This window comes from Carcharhinus amblyrhynchos, chromosome 3, assembly GCF_965287045.1.
Source record: "Carcharhinus amblyrhynchos chromosome 3, sCarAmb.v2.hapA, whole genome shotgun sequence".
In the NCBI taxonomy this organism is placed as follows: Eukaryota; Metazoa; Chordata; class Chondrichthyes; order Carcharhiniformes; family Carcharhinidae; genus Carcharhinus; species Carcharhinus amblyrhynchos.
This window is the reverse complement of record NC_137326.1, coordinates 102187936-102208621: the sequence shown is the minus strand read 5'-3', so window position 1 is coordinate 102208621 and position 20686 is coordinate 102187936. Positions and strand designations below refer to the sequence as shown.

The window sequence follows — 20686 nt, the reverse complement described above, 5'->3', positions numbered from 1 at the left end:
GACAAAGCATTGGGAAGGTCAATACTTCCTGGGAAAAATATCCTACTGTTGCCAACCATCCTCTTTTCCTCCCTAGTGATCTCTGCCCCACTCCTGCTATCACTCACCTATGTGCTGGGTCCATCCACAACCCCCAGCCTCTAGCTGGCAGCTCTCAACAGGCATGACCCCTGCCCCAGGGGTCCTTGATCCTGGGAGAAGGCCTGCCAGTGCCCTGGTGCAGCAAACTTTCCATAAATCAGGCATCACAGAGCTTGAGTGAGATTCCCATCACCTCCATTAAATCTAGCACAGAAACTCAATGCAAATTAATTAAATTAATAACTTATATCAAGCTGGAAGAGAACGGTTGATCCAAATGAGGCAGCTCAGAAATTATCAACTAAACTGGAAAACATACACAAGTGATCAAAATAATGGCATTTGAAAATTTATACGAACAAATGTCAAGGGCTACGTATGAGAAGGAAAAATGGGAAACAAACATAGACCGTGAATTTTACATGAAGTAACTCATGGGTGGCATTCACCTTCACCCACAAGTCTTATCAGACTTAACATCATTACGTCTAATCAATACAAAACAATAATTAACAAAGTCAATAATTTAAGACTGATATTGCTCAAACTACATAATTCAAGAAAGAAATTGGCATAACCGAACTCTGTAATCACACTTCAACTATTGTTTCTGACCACTTTATGCAGGAGAAACATTTGAGTGCTGAAGATACTCATAAGCTTGATCCCTATGTTGGACAGAATTGGAAAGCAAGGCTGAATAACAGGGGCTATAGCAAGCATCTGAAAGATAAAGTGAATAATGGTATGGAAATGGTAAATCCAGTAAATTGCATTCATGTTTTAAGAGTAAAACAAGATTCAAGTAATCAAAAGATAAATCTAGGCTTTATTTCTGGAAGTTCTCTGTCACATGAAATTTTTGTATGCAAATATGAATCAATGAAAGAGATATCCAACTAGAAAAGTGAAAAACATGTAATAATTTAAAACACACTGGGAAGACCTAAAGGGGGACTTTCTGGATGGATGATCTAAGGCCAAATAACCAACCTCATCTATAACAGCTAAGGATCCTGCAAAAAGAATGGGTTCCGACAAGTAATTTAACTGAAGTATTATCAGAACATAAGTTGAAAGGCACACCCTAACAAGCTAACAAATATTCATTGAATTCAGGCCATTGTTTCCCATAAAATGTTGAAGTAAATCCTCAAAGAGGATCGAACACTTCATGCCATCATCCATTACATGTGAAACAGTTGTAAATGTTGCGCATCAAATTCTACACAAGAAATATGAAATGTCATAAGCAGAAATTCAAATAAACTTTTCATCATCCAAAAACATGAAGACTGAACTTGAGCTTGATCTTCATTCCTTTTTTATATTGCTGATGAGAATCTTGGGATCTATCATTCAAACTTCTAACTTCAGCCTTTGGTTTAGACTTTTGAGCAATTAGGTTGAATGGAAAATAATTTACTGCTGACATGAAGGACAGGGAGACTGTTCAGGCCAGTTCTGAGGTACAAGAGATATGTTGAGACAACATGGCCGAGAATGCACAGGGATAAACTCAAAACCAGGTATTGTTTGATTCACAAAGTAAGGTCATTTTTAAAGTTGTATGACCTTATTATGCACATCAATTCCACCGTCTGCAATGGAAATATCCACCACTTTAAAAACTAAGTAATACCTTCTCAGTAACTTTCTTCCTTATTCACAGTTCTATCAATATCTGCTGATTTAATTAAGAAGATTTGATAATTTACGGAAATGACTGCTGAGAAACAATACAACCTCTAATATATTGCTACTGTCTGATGATAGGCTTTTCAAGAAATTTAAAGATCTGACCATATTGCAAATGATAATAACATTGTTTCTTGTTCGCTAATTTTTAAGTTCTTGGTATTTACAGATTCTAGTTGCACAAATGAATCTCTCTTCCTGACCCATTCTCAAATATTCTCCTCTCTACCAATTTTATTGAGAAGAACAGGTAACTGATTGTCTTGGCCTAATGCTGTTGATTCAGCCTCTTGAAATGCAGAAACAACCCCACCACTTTCCTAGTCTTTGTGAAAGCAATTAATACCATCTTAAATAATATGATCAAAAACTTGATGTCCAAGAATCTACACTTTATTGCATAATTATGCAAGGGCACCCATGAACTAGGTCACTTACTTTTAAAGGTGATTGCTCAATAATAAAACTTTGACTAATTGCCACAGCAGAGATGGCACAGTGGCACATTGGTTAGCACTCCTGCCTCACAACGCCTGGGACCCGGGCTCAATTCCAACCTTGAGTGACTGTGTGGGTTTCCTCCGGATGCTCCAGTTTCTTCCCACACTCCAAAGATGTGCAGGTTAGGTTGATTGCCATACTAAATTTTCCCTTAGTGACAGGGAGATTATCAGGGTAGATATATGGTATTATGAGGATAGGGCCTCGGTGGGATTGTTGTCAGTGCAGACTCAGTGGAGTGGGCTGAATGGCCCCCTTCTGCACTGTAGGGATTATATCATTCTAGATATTATGTAGACTGAAAGAGTAATTCAATAGTTAGTAAGGAAGAGGTTACCTAGTACAAAATATTACTGAATTTTACTGCCAAAAAGAATCATTGATCTACCTTTCTCAGATTCTATAGTTATTGTATCTGCCACGCAGTTTTAATTTGAGGGCTTCTATAATAATTTTTCCTTTGGAGGTGTTTTAATATGAGGAACTCAAGTGCAAGGGAGCAGTTAAAATTAAGCAATTAAACAAATGTGTTAATCATAGCTATTACCTGCTGACATTTCCTGTGTGCATTAAATTTCATGGAAGATGGACAAGAATTGTATGCAAAAATAAGAATGAGGGTAAAATTTTAAAATCCACAAGTTTAACTCTATTGACAAAAGCAACTGCTAAATAATCAGATCTAAAATTTAAAAATTAATCGCCTTTGTTTAATTATGTTAGATGAACGCAACATGCAAATGTAATACATTGAGCCAAATCTTCCTGTAGATATGACAATGAGGTGAACAACACCCATCTTTATGAATGTATAAATTAGAGAGCAAATTCCAATGAACGCACACTTGCAGATAAATGTGTAAATCAGGATGTTGCAGTCCGGGATGCCCTTCCACTCCAGAGGCCGCACTGTAGTATTATCTTGCCAAAATATTTGACATTGGCGTGCACAAAATAGTGTGAAGTTCGTGAACTTAACAGTTTCAAACAATAAAACATGTTTTACTTATTCATTCTGTCGCTTGTATCTCTTTATCTAACCTTCCTTTCTCCATTTTGCTTGCTGTACATAATTTGATAGTGAACAAAGTATTCTGGCTGACACTGGTTCAGACTCTGTGCTGTTCATTTATCAATCTGATTGCTTAGGAAGATACAGTTGTTTGCCCTGATCACATGTCCCAGATGTGGGATGGCACAGTGGTTAGCACTGCTGCCTCATAGTGCCAGGAACCCAGGTTCAATTTCCAGCTTCGGTCTCTGTCTGTGAGGAGTCTGCAGGTTCTCCCCATGTCTGCATGAGTTTCCTCCAGGTGCTCTAGTTTCCTCCCAGTCTGAAAGATGTGCAGGTTAGGTGCATTGGCCATGCTAAAGTCTCCCTTGACCAGGCGCCAGAGTGTGGCGACTAGAGGGTTTTCACAGTAACTTCACTGCAGTGTTATTGTAAGCCTACTTGTGACAATAATAAATAAACTAAACTGTTGTCGAGGGCACTATGCTTCATAAGTTGCTGGCTGACAGAAACTCCCAGTGCAAAGATTCATAGAAAGTCCATGGACAATGCAAGTGTCACAGACTGCTAACAGTAACATCCTGCCCAATACTTTTGTAAAGATTATGCTTCGAGTTAAATCTGCTTTGACTGTCACAATTTTACAGACTATTTTCATGGGTAACATAATTTCCTGAATAATAATTCATAGGAGACAAAGGAGGATAAATTCAATGAAATTGGAATTATGCTGTGATATTATCACATTGTGCAATCACATTGTGGATTATTTCATCTTCACAAAGCAAAAGCCAATAAAGAGCTCAACATTCAAATGCATGGCTACAAGTTAAAATGTGAGTCAACTTGAGAAGTGACTGGAACACCTAAAAACAACTGCAGCTAACCACAAGCCCAGAAACACTGTGACACACACACACACACACAAACACACACACACACACACACACACACGCAGTTGACATCCAGCTGAATGTTACCATGCATATCATCACTGAAACAATACTCAAAACCACTCCCTTGGCTCCCTGTCTGACAAAAATCACTCCTCCACATATTCACCAGCTGGCAACAACCTACAAAATGATACAAAAACTTTGCAATGAGCCCACCAGCAACTTCAAGTTGATCTATTCAGCCACCCACAGTACAACTCCCATCAAGAGTGTGGTGTCACTTTGTGGTATTATCATGTTGTGGTATAGCACTCCGATGCTGGGTGGTCTCTGCTTGTGCTGCAATGGAAAGTGAGTGACCAGCCATCAGGCATTGCATCAAAGTGTGTCCACAAGTACTGTAATGGAGAGACCACTACCTCCAGACTGAAAAGGATGGGCTACAAGATCTCTGCAAAGAACTGTATCAAGTTGAATCTGGACACATCCACGCTCTCTGACAGTGGCAACAAGCTGCCTGACAGGCCTGCCAATGCACCAAATGTTTTTAAACAGCGGCAAAAACCTTTTTCTGTATGCTGGCCCACTGAAATGCTCCTTCGAGTCCTCTGCGGCAAGATTCACCTTCTGGTTTGCTGACACATGCACTACTCTTTCCTCTGGCCTTGTTGCAATGCGTTTATGCTGAGTGACTTGCCACATGCCGTTCTTGCCTCTGTACTATCCTCTAAGCTTTGTGAATGTCACTTAGTGGCTGATCTAATGTGGTAGATCCAGTGACACTGCTGCTTCATCAGTCTTTGCGGCACCAATATTCCATTGTGGTGGGGATGTGCAGCCATCCCACTATACCTCTGCTCCTCTCTCCATTGATCCAGTGACACTGCTGCTTCATCAGTCTTTGCGGCACCAATATTCCATTGGGGTGGGGATGTGCAGCCATCCCACTATACCTCTGCTCCTCTCTCCATTGATCCAGTGACACTGCTGCTTCATCAGTCTTTGCGGCACCAATATTCCATTGGGGTGGGGATGTGCAGCCATCCCACTATACCTCTGCTCCTCTCTCCATTGAAAACTATAGTTAGAATATTTTTGTACATACAGGTTATCTGGAGCTGGGATTAATCTCAGAATATGACTGGATATTAAACAATAAACAAGATTTAATACTAATGTACTCCTATTTAACTTTATGAATGTCATTGCATTCTGTTTACACAACTGCAATATATAAAGCATCTTTCATCTTCAGAGCAATCAATGTTACACAGACAGTGTTTTGGTCATTTGACACATATTCAAGCTTGGTTTAATTTCCTTTCCTCTAAATTCACCGGAGAAGTTAGTATCTTTGCTTTAGGGATTGCCACCTGTTTGATTCCGGGATCAATGCAAGTCTGTAAAACAATATCATGATGGGGTCTGTTTATTGAGGACTACGGTAAAACCACAGTATTTGTGTAACATTATTCCAACAATCCAGTCCTCAGTTTGAGATGTGTTGTGAATCAATTTGTAGTGACATTTTGCATAAAGCCTAGTCAGCAATGGGAGATTGAATTTTCAGGATTATGAAAATTGAGAGTCACAAGGAACTATTGCAATGAAGGAGGAACAGAAGAGCAATACGGAGAAGATGAATTACCAGTGGAGAAGTGGGAGGTGTCAGCAGCAACTTACTTAGTTGAGCCCTGAGGTTCATTTTTGCACAAAATTACATAGCCTTATCACCTATTCCATCCCACCCCCTTGAAGCTGAATACCTTTGTTATTTTTCCATATTACTTCCTTCCCTGGCCAATCTGTACCCTATGTTCATAAGCATCACTAAAACTGTGCAACATCTCTGTTAAGTTTGAGCAAGTCTCCTCGGGGTTCAATTTAACTTTTCCTTTCAGGATCTTGAACACTTGAATTATCTCCCCTCAGTAATCTTCTTCAGAATAAACATACATTAGGTTCTTCAACCTTTCTGCAAAGATCAGGCACCCATATAAGAACATAAGAAATAAGAGCAAGAGTAGGCCATTCATCCCTTTGAGCCTGCCAATGAAATCATGACTCATCTTTTACCTCAGCACCATTTTCCTGCGCTATCCCAGTGTCCTTTGATGTTTTTAATACAACTAAGTACATATCAGTTTTGCTGTTCTTTTCTACACAATCTACTATGCCTGAATCTATTTGCTGTATTAAAGATACCAGAATTAAATATAACATTGCAGATTTCACATCCCAGTTTCTTGTATGGATTCATTGCCAGCTCCTGGGATTTGTGTCCTATTCCACTGTCTATAAATCCCCAAGACCCCTTCTTTATTGCTTTCTTCATTGTGGCTGTAAATTGCACTGTGCATTCAGTGTGCTGTGCACCAGATCACTCTCCTCTGGCGTATACCGTTGCCTACAGCCATTTGATTTATATTTCTCAACGTTGACTTCCCTTCCTTGGTTCCTTTTCTTCTGTTAAAATACTGTAAGTAAAATATGAAATGAAAAGGATTTTGTGCTTGGTAAAGTGTCTCCACGTAGCTTACTATAAAGTGTATCACTATACTTTTAGCAGCAGTGATTCGTCGCTGAAATTTTTTACTCTAAGAATGTAAAATGTCTGCTGTCTTAAATCATCGGTGACTTAAGTTTTACTTAGAAGGAACTCGCTTGAAAATAGTGTGCATTTCAGCAATCATTTACCGATAGTTATTAATAAATCCTTAACAGGAAAAACAGTTTAAAGTCTACTGACCTTCAGAAGTTAGAAGGATTAAAAGATATGTCCTAGCTCTACGCTGAAGAATACAAATAAACCTTGATATAGGTACTCAGCATGTTTAGTATTCTGGTTGCAATGGACTAGATGCAATTTCACTATAGGGAAATGCAAGCTTCACGATCAAAGAGGATTCCCACTTATCATCTTTGACAACAGGGAGACAAGTTCTGGGTAAAAACTAGGATGGCTGAATGCAGCACAACAGCGAAGGACGACAGTAGTAAAATTAAACTGGTCAACCATATCAATCGCTCTGTAATAAGAAATAACAATTTCACTGCAACATCAGCGTTGACTCCCAGATGTTAAGAAAAGGAGATGAATGCTATTTAGCAATCAATACTGAAAATTAAGGTTTAATACAAAGGATTAGAGATGTCCATACTGCAGAATTCTAATCACAATGTGAAAGAACAGTCCACAGCTACATTTTGATTGTGCCCTGAACAATAATAATAAAGAGCGCAGCATGCTAAACAGGGCATCATTTTTGACTGTCAACTTATCCGAACAAAGCAAATGCAGAAGTACAAATTTGTTGAGGGTGGGGTTGATGAGGCTAAGAAAGCCAACAGGGAGGCCTTTAATTATTCCACATGGCAGCAGCATCTGTCAAATTGGTGAGCATAATTCGATATTTTGTACAACAATACAAAATACAGATTTATAAACAATTAATAGTGTCTCTAGTGCTTTAGCCTGTTTGGGGAAAACAGAATGTTCACAGAAACAGACAGCATGGCATATATATCAGTTCTTGGTTTGGGAAAACACCTTCAAACAGTGGTCTGGATCCTGGTCAAACAACCATTCACTCTGACTGCAGTGGTGATTAGTGACCTTGCATCCAGCTGGTATAGTACTTAAAGCAACACTTTGCGGTTGCAAAAGTAAAGGAATTTGAGCTCATTAATCTTAATTTGATCAGTGAATAACTTTAAAACCTGATGTTGGGCAACCTGATTTATCTGAGAATATCTTAATAACACAGATGGTAATCAATTATCTCCTCAAGCATGTTGATGGAACTGGAATGTACTTTGTGCCTTAAAGACCATAAGAAACAGGAACAGGAGTAGGCCATTCACTCCCTCGAGCCTACTCTGCTATTCAACAGGATCATGGCTGGTTCGACATTCCTCACATCCACTTCCCTGTCCTTTCCCCGTAACCCTTGATTCTCCTACTGATCAAAAATCTGTCTCAGCCTTAAATATACACAAGGACTCTGACCCTACAGCTCTCCATGACAAGGAGCTCCAAAGACTCACAACTCACTAAGGGAAGAAATTCCTCCTTATCCCAATCTTAAGTTGACACCTCTATAGTCTGAGACTTAGCCCATCCTAGACTCTCCCATGAGAGGAAACATCGTTTCAGCATTTATCTTGACAGGCCCCTTAGAAATCTTTTATGTTTCAATGCAATCCCCTCTCATTCTTTCCAATGATTAGAGTCCCACAGGTTTAAACTTTGTTCATAATACAATCCTTCCATACCAGGGAACATTGTAGTGAACCTTCTCTGAACTGCTCCAATGAAGTAATATCTTTCCTTAAAAACGGGACCAACACTACTCAAAGCACTCCAGATGTGGTCTCATCAGTATCTTTTACAGTTATAGCAAAGATTCTGTACTCTTATATTCCAACCAGTCTGAAGTAAGGGCCAACATCCCATTAGCCTTCCTGACTACCTGCAGCATCTATGGACTAGCTTTCAGTGTTTTGTGCACAAGTGCGCCAAAGTCCCTTTGTGGTGCAGATTTCTGCAGTTTTTCTCCATTTAAACGATACTGTTGTTTTGTTCACCCAAGATGAACAACTTCACATTTTCCCACATTATACTCCATTTGCCAACCGTTTGCTCACTTATTTACCTAAAGTTGTTAAAGTTTAAAGTTTGAAAAGTTTATTTATTGGTGTCACAAGTATGCCTACAATTAACACCACAATGAAGTCACTGAAAATCCCCTCATTGCCACACTGCAGTGCCTGTTTGTGCACACTGAGGGAGAATTTAGCATAGCCAATGCATCTAACCAGCACATCTTTGGAACGTGGAAGGAAACTGGAGCACCTAGAGGAAATTCACGCAGACACAGGGAGAATGTGCAGACTGCACACAGACAATGACCCGAGCCGGGAATTGAACCCAGATTCAGGGGGAGAGCACACATTGGTCAAAAAAATGGTTGGACCAGGAAGTTAGAAGAGAAAATGTGGTCAGGCTTCCAACTTTGAATTATTATCTAGTAACCCTTCTAGAAGTTGTGTTGGTGGGGATGTTATGTGCTTTTATGTGTCACAGATCAATTGTTTCCTGATGGTTATCATGTAGATTTTCACATATAGAATGGATAGTTGGATCAAGTGCCAGAGTGCAGAAAGTCTCTGTTGAACCAAATCTCAGTCAAAGTTCTCAGCATCAAAACGTGAGTGGAAGGGGAGAAAAATTATTTAAAATTAGGGAAAAGAGGAAGATTTACCTAGCCATATAGCATTTAACTGTGCCATGGTATCATGGCAGCTTTGACATTTTTTAAATCAGAAGTATATAGATTGGCTCTGGGGTTGTTGCCATGGTTGTGACTGCAAAAGCCATTTTAATTCTTTAGCTTTGTGCCCTTGTTCATCGGCGGCAGCACGGTTGCTAAGGGAATATTTGTGCAGTGCGTGGGTGTGAAGAGAACACAGCTGTTACGAGTTTAAGCAGTAAGCGTGCTGTGTTGTGCTTTCATAAGGAGTGAAAATAGACCTGTAAAATTCATGCCTCGTGGGTGTTAACTCATAGGCTCAATAATGCTGCCCGTGGCATAAAATATAATCCCTCAAACAGGGGCAGAAAATTGGATTGAAAAGTAATAGTAGGTTCTGTCTGCACTGAATTTAATAAGATATCAGGTCAAGTGAATGTGTGTCTTCAGTTACTCAGTAAATGTAAAATATACAGCATATCTGTAATCATTTGTTCCCAACTTTATTCATTTTGAATAAAGCATTCTTCCAACTATTTCTGCAAGCTCATCATTTGTCAATCTATTCATTGTCTGTTACATTGTGTACAAAGTGAATTTTATAAATGGTTCCATGGATTTTTTAATTTGCCTTTTCTCCTTAAAGTCTCCTCAATCTTCACTTTATTTTTTAATCAAATCACCTGATAGATTGAATATCTCCAGCTAAACCTTCTTGAACCACTGGATACCAGATATCCATGAGATTTCACCACATACACCAATCTCCATCTTCAACCTCAGAAGCATCATCCCCATCAGAACTGAGACCTGCGACAGGATTTTTCCAGCGAGATTCTGAACTTTGTCTTAAGGCTGAAATAGGGTTCAGATTCCCACACTGTGTGGGAAAGTCACTCATCGTTATTACAGGGTAAATAATTAATGGCCAGAGGGCAGGCAGACCTTCTAATTAAAGGGGGTGGGTGGACTCGATGTTGAAGGTTCAATTAGATAGGCCTTCCAGCTTAAAAGGACAGCAATTTTTGAAGGCAGGTAAATGAGGAGAGGGTGCTTCAGAATGGAGGCACCTTCTGAACTGAATTGGTTTATTATCACATATATTGGGATACAGTGAAAAGTATTATTTTTTGTGAGCTATACAGACAAACCGTACTATTCATAGAGTACACAGAGGAGAAAGAAAGAAGAGAGTGCAGAACATTGACTGGGATTCTCCCAGCCACATGCGCTGTTCAGGAGACACCACCAGGGGGCGCCTGTAGTGTCTCAGGCGCCGTCCCTAAGCTTAATCAGCGCCGTGCCAGAAATCGGTGCAGAGCTGATTATCATATTGAAATTAGGATTTCAGCATGATGAGCAAGCCAGGAACAGTGTTCTCCAGGCCCACTTGCTTCTCCCCCCGCCGTGAACAGTTACCTCCTGCTCTCCACTAACAGGGAACGGGCGCACTGACCCCACTGGAGGGAACAGAGGCCACTGAGCGTCTTCCCAACTCCCCCTCCAGGATGGTGGAAGGTAAGGGGCTGAGATGTCCTTGGCAGTGCCACCCTGGCAGTGCCACCCTAGCACCCTGGCACTGCTCAAAGGGCAAACCAGCACTGCCCACCAGGCACCCTGGCACTGCCTACCAGGCACCAGTAAGGGTGAGGGGCCCTGCTGCCACTCTGCACGTGGGGTTGATGGAAGACTGAGTGAGCGGCAGTCATGGCTGGCCACCTGGGCTGGGTGGGGTGGGGAAATCGAAGCTGGCTTGGGAAGGTCCAGGAGGCCAGTGATCAGGGATGGGGGGGGGGGGAGGGTGCAGAGTGGGTGGATGGCCAGTGATCGGGGGGGGGGGGGGGGGGGGGGGGGGGGGGGTGGTTGCAGGGCTGGCCAGCGATCGGGAAGCCAACAATGGGGGTGAGTGGGGGACACTGTGCATGCGCCGATCTTCACACTGACAGATTGGCACATGTGCAGTGGCCTGCTCAGCACTATGCTGCCAGCCTCTCCAGCAGGATGAGGCCTTGCCTCCACATTCCAGCATGAATCACTCTAAGGCACAAAGTGTCAGAGATTCACTCTGGTAACTACACCCAAAAAACGAGCAGGGAATACTCCCGTTTGCCCGCGTGTTGGGTGCTTAGATTTTTTTGAGAGAATCCTGGCCCTAGTATTGCAGTGACTAGAAAAAGAGAAAGAAAGAAAGATCAGAGGGATTTTAAAACAGCATTATTAGAGAGTTTAAACGAGCGAGAGTACAGTTTTAAGACTGTAGAACAAGAGCAAAAGATTGACTTTGAGTGTATGTTGGAGACAGCTCTCAAGAACTTGCCATGCTCTGGTACCACTTGCCTCTCATCTTTAAAAAGTTTAAAATAAAAATCGCTTCTGCAGCCAGGCCATGGATGGAAGATGTGGGACACACCCTCTATATGGCTGTGGGTATTCAGGCAGGCAGGAAGGGCTTCTACTTGCCCAGTGCACCAGCCCAGCCTGTCACTGGAAGGCCATGTTCAAGCAGTTAAAGTCACTTCATCCCCTCCCGCCCAGTCAACCTTCTTTAATTGGCTTTGAATGGCCATTAAAAACCCTAATTAGCTACCTGTTGCTTATGGCCAGGGAGAGCCAGCCGAATCCCCATCTTGCCTTGGTGTTATAGGATGGAGCTGGGGTCAGCTCTGCCACTTTTAGCCCCGGAATCTATTTTTCTATTACTCAGAAGTGCAGCCACCAAGCAGAAATCAAAAGGAACCAGGATCACAGATTTTTCAACCCTGAGTACTTGCAGCTCCAACTAACTGAATGATTTAGCAAACAGTCATTATTTTTCCTGAAAATATCCCAAACACTTACTTTCTTTTTCCCAGATATATGCAATTATATTCAGTGACTTATACCTGGATTTGTACAGCCATTTTTTCCAAAAACCTCCTGTTTAAACAGAACTGCTCTGCTGATATTTCACAGCCCAATTACTGGCCACATCTTGTACATTTTTGAAACAGGTTTTCTTCTGTATTCTGAATCTGGTTTCCTTGGAGCTTAACTCCAATTTGTTTGTTTCTTAAGCTTGTCATCAAAACAGCACAGAGTGGGTGAGTGACAAATGATGTTCAGTCTGTCACCTCTCCAACACTAGCTAGTTGATGTGTGATGTACCATCAGTTTTGATCACACCACCTTGTCTCTGAGCAACCTTCACTCTCCTCACCAGTTATGGGATTTGAGCCTCACCGGCTGACACAAGCTGCCATTCAGCTGTAGGCTAGGCCCGTCAGACTCTAACATCTACTTTCAAGAGCAGAATAATTAGGTGAGAATTACAAAGGGGTAATAGTTAGTTTTCTTGATGCTAAGTTTGTTGTTCGTATAACAGGACCATCACTGCTGACCTAGCCCATTGTAAATTGAGGTCAGTTGTAGGTTTAAAGGTGCCAACTGTTCCCACGAGGGATTTGTGTGTCTTACCTTTATGGTAGTTCATTCACACTGCCCTCAGCTATTTGCATGAAAGTGGGACTCAGGGCAATAACACTGTGAGCTGAACCTGAAAGTCATGCTGTTAACTCTCTCCGAGGACAGGCTGAGTAAACACTAAAGAAGTTGAGGGCTGGTTTGAATTATTCAGCTGGTTTACCTCAAGATGAACATACTGAGTAATAGTTATGACCAGCTTTATTTAGTCCAGCCAGTACGACTTGGCTCCGACAATGATACACATGCCAGGCTATGCAGTTCCATGGGTGGCCTTGCTTGGCCTAAGCAGGATAACCTCTCTGGACTCTGCCTGTTTTGCTTTCGTCTTTCCTGAGGACTTTCTACCTCAGGTGCATTTCTCTTTGTAAAGTCTAGACAGGTTTTTAAGTTGTCTGACATTGTTTTATTTCCTGACTGGTCACGTTGAAAAGATCAAAAGTCTTCCAACAAGGATTCAGGACAACAAGGATTTACTAATTATGGAGAAAAGTCAGTAAACTGTTTACGATTTCATCAATGGAGAAATCATAGGCATCCTAGCTGATTAACATCTCAACTGTCCTCCACCAGAGGTAGTAGTAGAGGCAGATACAATTTTGTCTATTAAAAAGCATTTAGACAGTTACATGGGTAAGATGTGTATAGAGGGATATGGGCCAAATGTGGGTAACTGAAATTAGCTTTGGGGTTTAAAAAAAAGGGCAGCATGGACAAGTTGGGCCGAGGGGCCTGTTTCCGTGCTGTAAATCTCCATGACTCTATGACAACACAAACTCTCACCTGTCTATTACTCGCAGTTAAAACAATGTGCTTTTAAAATATTCAAAATTACACTTCTGTGAATCTTTCCTGCGGCGAAATAAGTCAAAAATTTCTGAAATATTGACAATGCAAGAGGGATTTACAGTAATTAGATGCAAAAACAGAGAATGCTGGAAAATCTCAGCAGGTCTGACAGCATCTGTGGAGAGAGAATAGAGCCAACATTTCAAGTCAGGGTGCTATGAAGAAGGGTCACCATGACTCACAACATTGACTCTATTCTCTCTCCACAGATGCAATCAAACCTGCTGAGCTTTTTCATAATTTTGTTTTTATTTCAGATTCCAACATCCGCAGTAATTTGCCTTTATCGTAGTAATTTGATGCGTTTCTTTTTGGCCACTCATTTTTAAATGGATTTACAGAAATACAGCTATTACCAATAAAACTAAGATTGATTCCCAGCATGGTACACAAAATGACATTTCCATGTTGCTTAGCACAGACATAATTGCATACTTCAGAGCAGTTTCAATCCTACAAAACACTATAAGTTAATTCTGGAGGCTCAGATCTTGCAATTGGTGTGTAAGCGATTAACACGAGCTGTTTATTACACATACTTGCACATGGATATCTCTGGGCTTTTGCACTCTAAGTTGTGGTAATTACAGAGTGCAATGCTCTTTTCAGAGGATCCTAAGACCAAGCAACTTGTCCCCTTAACCAAGCGGTCAGAAGAATCCTGGCTGGGGCACGCAGAGCCAGGAACTGTCAGTGAGAATGTTCCATTCAATGTCAAATCATGCACAGAAATCAAAATAGAGTGAATGAAAGGTAGAATCAATAGACATAAGAGAGACAGAATAAACTCTCTAGCAATAACTCAAATCTAAAAGGAGGAGGCTTCACGTGCCAGAAAGGTTGCTCAGCAGTGATTTATTGCTTCATCATGCCATTAAAAATTACTTGAATGGACACTCCCCTGAACTTCACTGTCATATTTTGTAGGTAACTATCACATAAGTATTGCAAACAGGGGATGTTATACAGCAGCTTCCCAATTTACATGTTTAACTATGCATGGGCAGTCATTGCAAGTTGTTGTCCAATTTTCTCCTTAATAATAGTGAGTACTCAATATAAATCCGGCCAGCGTAATTAAAAGTACAATGATAGATGAAAGTGTTCAAAATAGTAGCAAAGGTAGAAGAGGGTGTTGAATATTTATAAAAGATGCAGCTAAATAGAAGAGGTGAAAGAAAAAAAGACTGAAGGAAAAAGGAAAAATAGTTTAGGGTGTCTTTCACTATGAATAAATGTCAATGCAGAAATATGTGATATGTTGACTTAGAAAATGTTAATAAATCAAGAATTATCATCAGTTACATTTATTTAGCATGAGCAAGGCGAGGGCATTCGAAAGACTGAGTAGAATGGAAATGATGGGAAAATCAGCACAAACAATGATAACTATTGCCCTACTTCTGTGGAGAATTTAATTCCACATATAACACATAACATAGACTACGATTATGCTTCTCCAATTCTTTCCTCAATTACAGTTATGAAATGAAAATTTCTTTTGTCCTTCTGAGCTCTAACCTCTCTGGCTGTACGGAAAGACAGTTGTGTGGATTTAATGCTACTTGTCATGGCAGGAATGATGGTGCTAGGCCCAGTTAACCATGGGAGAGACCCAGCATCATTCTCCCAGTGGTGACAAAACTCCCTCCAATTAAGTTATGAAAGGAGTGCTAGCTATTAGCCTCATTAATTAGCCAAATCACATCCATTATCCAGTGCCTCAGGGATTCAATGGGAGTTGTGCGGCTTTCCTGTAGTTCCCAACCTCTTTCAGGTTTGTGTGTGGGAGGGGGTTTGTGCATGTGCGTGGGGAAGTGGGGGGGTGGGGTGTGGTTGATTTTACTACTGGCTCATCCCGCCAGTCAAATGGCATGGCGAGCCAGTAAGGTTGTGAGAGGTGAAAAATCGGCTTTGTGCCCAGTTTCTCTCCTCTCGTGATACAACCGGCACTAAAAGCTATGTCAGCAGCTGGCTTCCTGGCAAGAATAGACTCCATCCACTCCCCCTACTGGTGTGAATCACACTTTGCCTCTTTTTTTTCCCCTTAGTGGCATAAGATCATGTCTGAAAACTCACCTAAAAATGGACGCAATTCTCTCCCATTTTCATGCTCACATGACACTTAGGATTTTTTGGAAAATCACCCCCAATGGCCTCATCTTGGTGAGGATGGGAGGGGGAGAGGGGCACTAGGAATGGAAAGAGGCTGGAGGACCACTGGAAGATCTTGTTTTCGACCCTCTCACCATCCATCATTGGCTTCGTCCATCCTGGTGGATACATTGTTGGAAGCTGTCCCAGATCCCACTGGTAATGTGAAGCTGCTGATCTCTGATTGGCCTATAGCTCTCAGCAGCCAAGACTTCTGCCACTCCTAGTTGCCCGAGGGCAGTTGAGAACCAACCACATTGCTGTGGCTCTGGAGTCACGTGTAGACCAGACTAGGTAAGGATGGCAAATTCATTTCCTGAAAGGACATTAGTGAACTAGATGGGTTTCCGACAATTGACAATGGTTTCATGTTTATCAATAGATTCTTAATTCCAGATATTTTTATTGAATTCAAGTTCCACCATATTCCGTGCTGGAATTCGAACCCTGGTCACCAGGATATTAGCTGAGTTTCTGGACTAATAGTCTCAAGATAATACCACTAGGCCATTGCTTCAGAACAATTCCCATGGACAGCCCAGCAGTGGTCACTGACAGGTCTCTTCAGTGGAACTGACAGGCTTCATTGCCAGTTCTCTGAGCGGTGGGTGAGACCTTGGCCCAGTCATTCAGGAGGAAAATAATAAAGTGCAGATTTGCTAAACTGCCTATGCAAAAGCAAAATCATATTCAAGCAATATACAGCATCACTGTTGGCAAATGCATGGTGAATTTTAAAATGTGACTTTAACAAGTAATGCCCCTGTACTAATACCATTCATTCATACTTACAGTAATAAAAATACAAACACATCTATGGTTAAATCATAAAATATAAACATGTATTTTTCTATGCATTGAAAAAGAGCCCTTCCATCATTTTAACATCACTCAGTTTCTTATTTCCCCAGTTGGTATCAGGACACACAGAACATTTCCTTTCCAAATATAGAAGAAATTAGTTCGGCTTCTGCTTCTTTTCCTTCTCACTGCATTTGCATAGAATGGTAATTAAGCAGATCTGCTCAAATAAGCTAATAATTGATGTTACCTCAGTCCACATCAGTTGGGGAAAGAAAGCTCATTACTTCAGGTCTGCAATAAGAGGCGACTGCTTTATGTAAATCAAAGCAGGAAATCTGCACCAGCCGATTACTAATGGGTGTCTGAGAACAGACCTGCAAGACTCATTCCTTTCCCTCACCAAAAATGGGCATAAATCATGCCATAATCCTTATCACAGTACAGCTGCAAAGAAGGCTTTCTCAATTACATACAAACAGACGTATATCAATAAAAAGATATGAGTTGCGTAAAGAGATGTGAAACTGCAGTTGTTACCTGTGCTTGAGTTGGTGAGGTGGAAGCATCCATCTCCATTTGCCTGTCCAGTTGATGAAAGAAGTGCTTTAGCCAGGGATGCAGCAATTGGTTGAACCAGCAAAGATGTTAAGTTTGTCCGATGCTCCCTGAAACCTCCACCTTTTAAAATCACAAAACACAAATTAAAGACAACACGGAGGACAATTCAAACTGTTCACCACCCCACTTCTCAGTGAAAGGATGCTCAGTGAAAGTAAATTTATTTACTTCTTTAAAAACTTAGTTAACAGCGCTGTTCTCAGGTTTGTCATGATTTAAACAGGCCTTTAACAGGTTGCAACTAAGAACAAAGAACAATACAGCACAGGAACAGGCCCTTTGGCCCTCCAAGCCTGGGCTGATCATGTTTACTGATCTAGACCAATCGCTTTTTTCCTTTATTCCCTGATTGTTCATATGTCTATCAAGATAAGTCTTAAATGTGGCTAACATAAACACCCCAACCATTTCGTTTGGCAATGTATTCCAGGCCCCCACCACCCTCCACGTAAAAAAAAACTTCCCCCCACATCTCCACTGAACCTCCTCTGCCCCCCCCATCTTGAACTGGTGCCCCCTTGCAATTGAAACTTCATTACAACACTTAAATCGGAATCCTGTGACATTGCGACACCTCAAAGTCCAAAGATGAGTGGATTAGGTTGATTGGCCATGTTAAATTGCCCCTTAGTGTCAGGGGAATTAGCAGAGGTTACGGGGATAGGGCCTGGGTGGGATTGTTGTCGGTGCAGGCTGAATGGGCCAAATAGCCTCCTTCTGCACTGCAGGGATTGTATGATTCTGGGGAGATTTGGTGTAGATGCTCAAAACTATGAAAGGTTTTGTTGGAGTAAATAAGGAGAAACTGCACCCAGTGGCAGAAGACCCAATAATCACAGGACATAGAGTTAAAATAATTAGTAAAAGAATCAGAGGCAAAATGAGGAAAAGTTATTTGGACGATGACCTGAAATGCAGTCTTTGAAACTGTGTGTGGGGGGGGGAGCGGGTGGTGGGAAGGGGGGGAGCAGAGTCAATAACAGCCAAAGGAGTATTGGATAAATAGCTGTAGAGTAAAAATATGCAAGGCTACAGGAATGGCAGGATGGCACAATGAATTGCATTGCTCTCCCTAAGAGCCAACAGATTCAATGGAACAAAGGACTTAATTCTGTACAGCATCACGCTATGACTCTAAGGTAGTGTAAGATAGTAGTTTCAGTGAAGAAGTCATCAGCTAAGAGGGAATATGTAAAATGGGATATTTATGCTTGCTTTGTGTTCAGAGTGGAATGGGGTGCACGCTATGGATTTGAGGCACCGATTTGGAATGGAGTTGAGAGCATTGTCCTGGACTTGCACTGTGCAGTGCTTGAGTCTAATGCTGGCCTGGCACAGTCACCCAAAAATAAATAATCCTGGACTTACTCTGTGACTGTTTTCATATTTATGGTCTCCCTTTAACTACATAACAGCAGTGATTGAACTTCCAAACAGAATTGATTATGTGAAATGTTTTGAAGCTTCCTGACATGATAAACTGCAATATAAATGCATTATTTATTCTCATTTAATATAATATTACACTGCTTTTAATATTTTGATTTGGTGCTTTTTAAAAACTCCCAAGTCTCTTAAGTTCAGGATCTTTAAAAATTCTTTCTTTTTTTCCTTTCCTTCTATCTTTTTCAGTTTGTTTAAAAATTGCAATGAAAAGCCCAGTAACTATATTATATAGTCAACTGGTCGAAACACTTCATACATTTCTAAGTGTGGTGTCAGGCAACAAAAGCAGGGTTTCTCCCACCAGCCATAATAACAGGTTTCCGTGTTACATAATTTGTGTTCCACCTCATTGTGTATACGTCAGGAAGGACATCGGTTCTTATGGCAGGGCGGGCTACGATTCACCCGCGCCACTGTGACCGAATCGGACCATCTTTCCAAATGCCAGATGTAAATTGCACCCATGCACAGTCTTCATGGTCTAAGCTTAGGAATGCTGGAAGGGAGTGGTCCCCAAATCAACCAAGAGTAGTTTCCCCAAGTTTAGTGACAGAGTACTGGGGCTACTTCCAGATGTGGTGGAGGAAAGCTGGGAACATCTTCTACACCCTTGATAGGTGAAGGAGGTCCACATACCTCACCACAGTGGCTTTGAAGAAGATGGCCAGTGCAGTCAATGCCAACTCAGCCCAGAAGAGATCAGGCATCCAGTGCAGGAAGATGACCTTATCCGTTCTGCCAGGGTGAATCAGCTCTCTCACAAACCCATTAAGCAGTCACAACCTAACAATCCACACAATACCAGCAAAAGGGAATCACCACTGACTCTCTCACACATCTTGACATTTCCAGCTGGTCTCACATCATGTGCAGCCTGCGTCCTCAGCCCTTACACAAGTTCACTCAGCACCCACACAAAGCCGGCATCCCTATCAGCTGCCTTGGCATCCTTCCTGCTCACAGTCGCTCCATCTGTCTTCATGCAGGGCAAGTTCACCCACAGGAAGAATTGCCAGATTAGTGGGTGCATGCTGGAGGTCAAAGTCCTCACTCCATATCAGAAGCTTGTTGTTGAGCTGACCAGTGGGGGCCAGGACAATGTGTGAGCTGACAATGAGGCTGGTGTTTCCCAACTAAATGTGGAGCTTGCATCAGTTCATCATTCTGCCAATGGTACTGTGAGTGCATTGTAATATTGTTGATGATGCAGCAATTCACCAACTATCTCATCATGTTGACAGGCACCAACATGAAAGACAATGAGGACAATGGAGCCAGCCCCTCAGCTTCAACCCCAACCTAACCTCAGACAATGTAAAACCAGTTGAAGACCCACAACTGTATTCATCATCATTCCCTCGCAGTAAGCCTCACATCTGTGGTGAATAAGTTGTTGGAAAGTATTTTGAAAGATAGGATCTGCAGGCATTTAGAGACACAAGGACTGATTAGGGGCAGTTGGCATGGCTTTGTGAGTGGAAAATCAAGTCTCACAAATTTGAGTGAGTTTTTTGAAGGGGTAACCAAGAAGATGAGGGCAGTTGTCTACATGGACTTTAGCAAGGTACCGCATGGTAGGTTGTTGCGTAAGGTTAAATCTCACGGGATCCAGAAGCCAGAGGGCGGTTATGGAGGGTTGTTTTTCAAACTGAAGGCCTGTGACCAGTGGTGTCCCTCAGGCATCAGTGCTGGGTCCACCGTTATTTGTCATTTATATCAATAATTTGGATGAGAATTTAGGAGGCATGGTTAATAATGTTTGCAGATGACACCAAGATTGGTGGCATAGTGGACAGAGAAGAAAATTATCTCCAATTGCAACAGGACCTTGACCAATTGGGCCAGTGGGCTGAAGAATGGCAGATGGAGTTTAATTTAGACAAATGCGAGGTGGTGCATTTTAGTAGACTGAACCA

General features: G+C 41.6%; 1 protein-coding gene across 1 annotated transcript in view; it reads right to left on the bottom strand.

Annotated features, from left to right (window-relative positions):
* naaladl2 (N-acetylated alpha-linked acidic dipeptidase like 2) overlaps positions 1 to 20686 on the bottom strand; it is a 527121-nt gene that overhangs the window by 274270 nt on the left and 232165 nt on the right. Inside the window, exon 5 of the mRNA XM_080185612.1 lies at positions 17244 to 17384. Within this exon, the coding sequence (XP_080041738.1) occupies positions 17244 to 17384 (141 nt within the window). The remainder of the gene's footprint in view (positions 1 to 17243; positions 17385 to 20686) is intronic.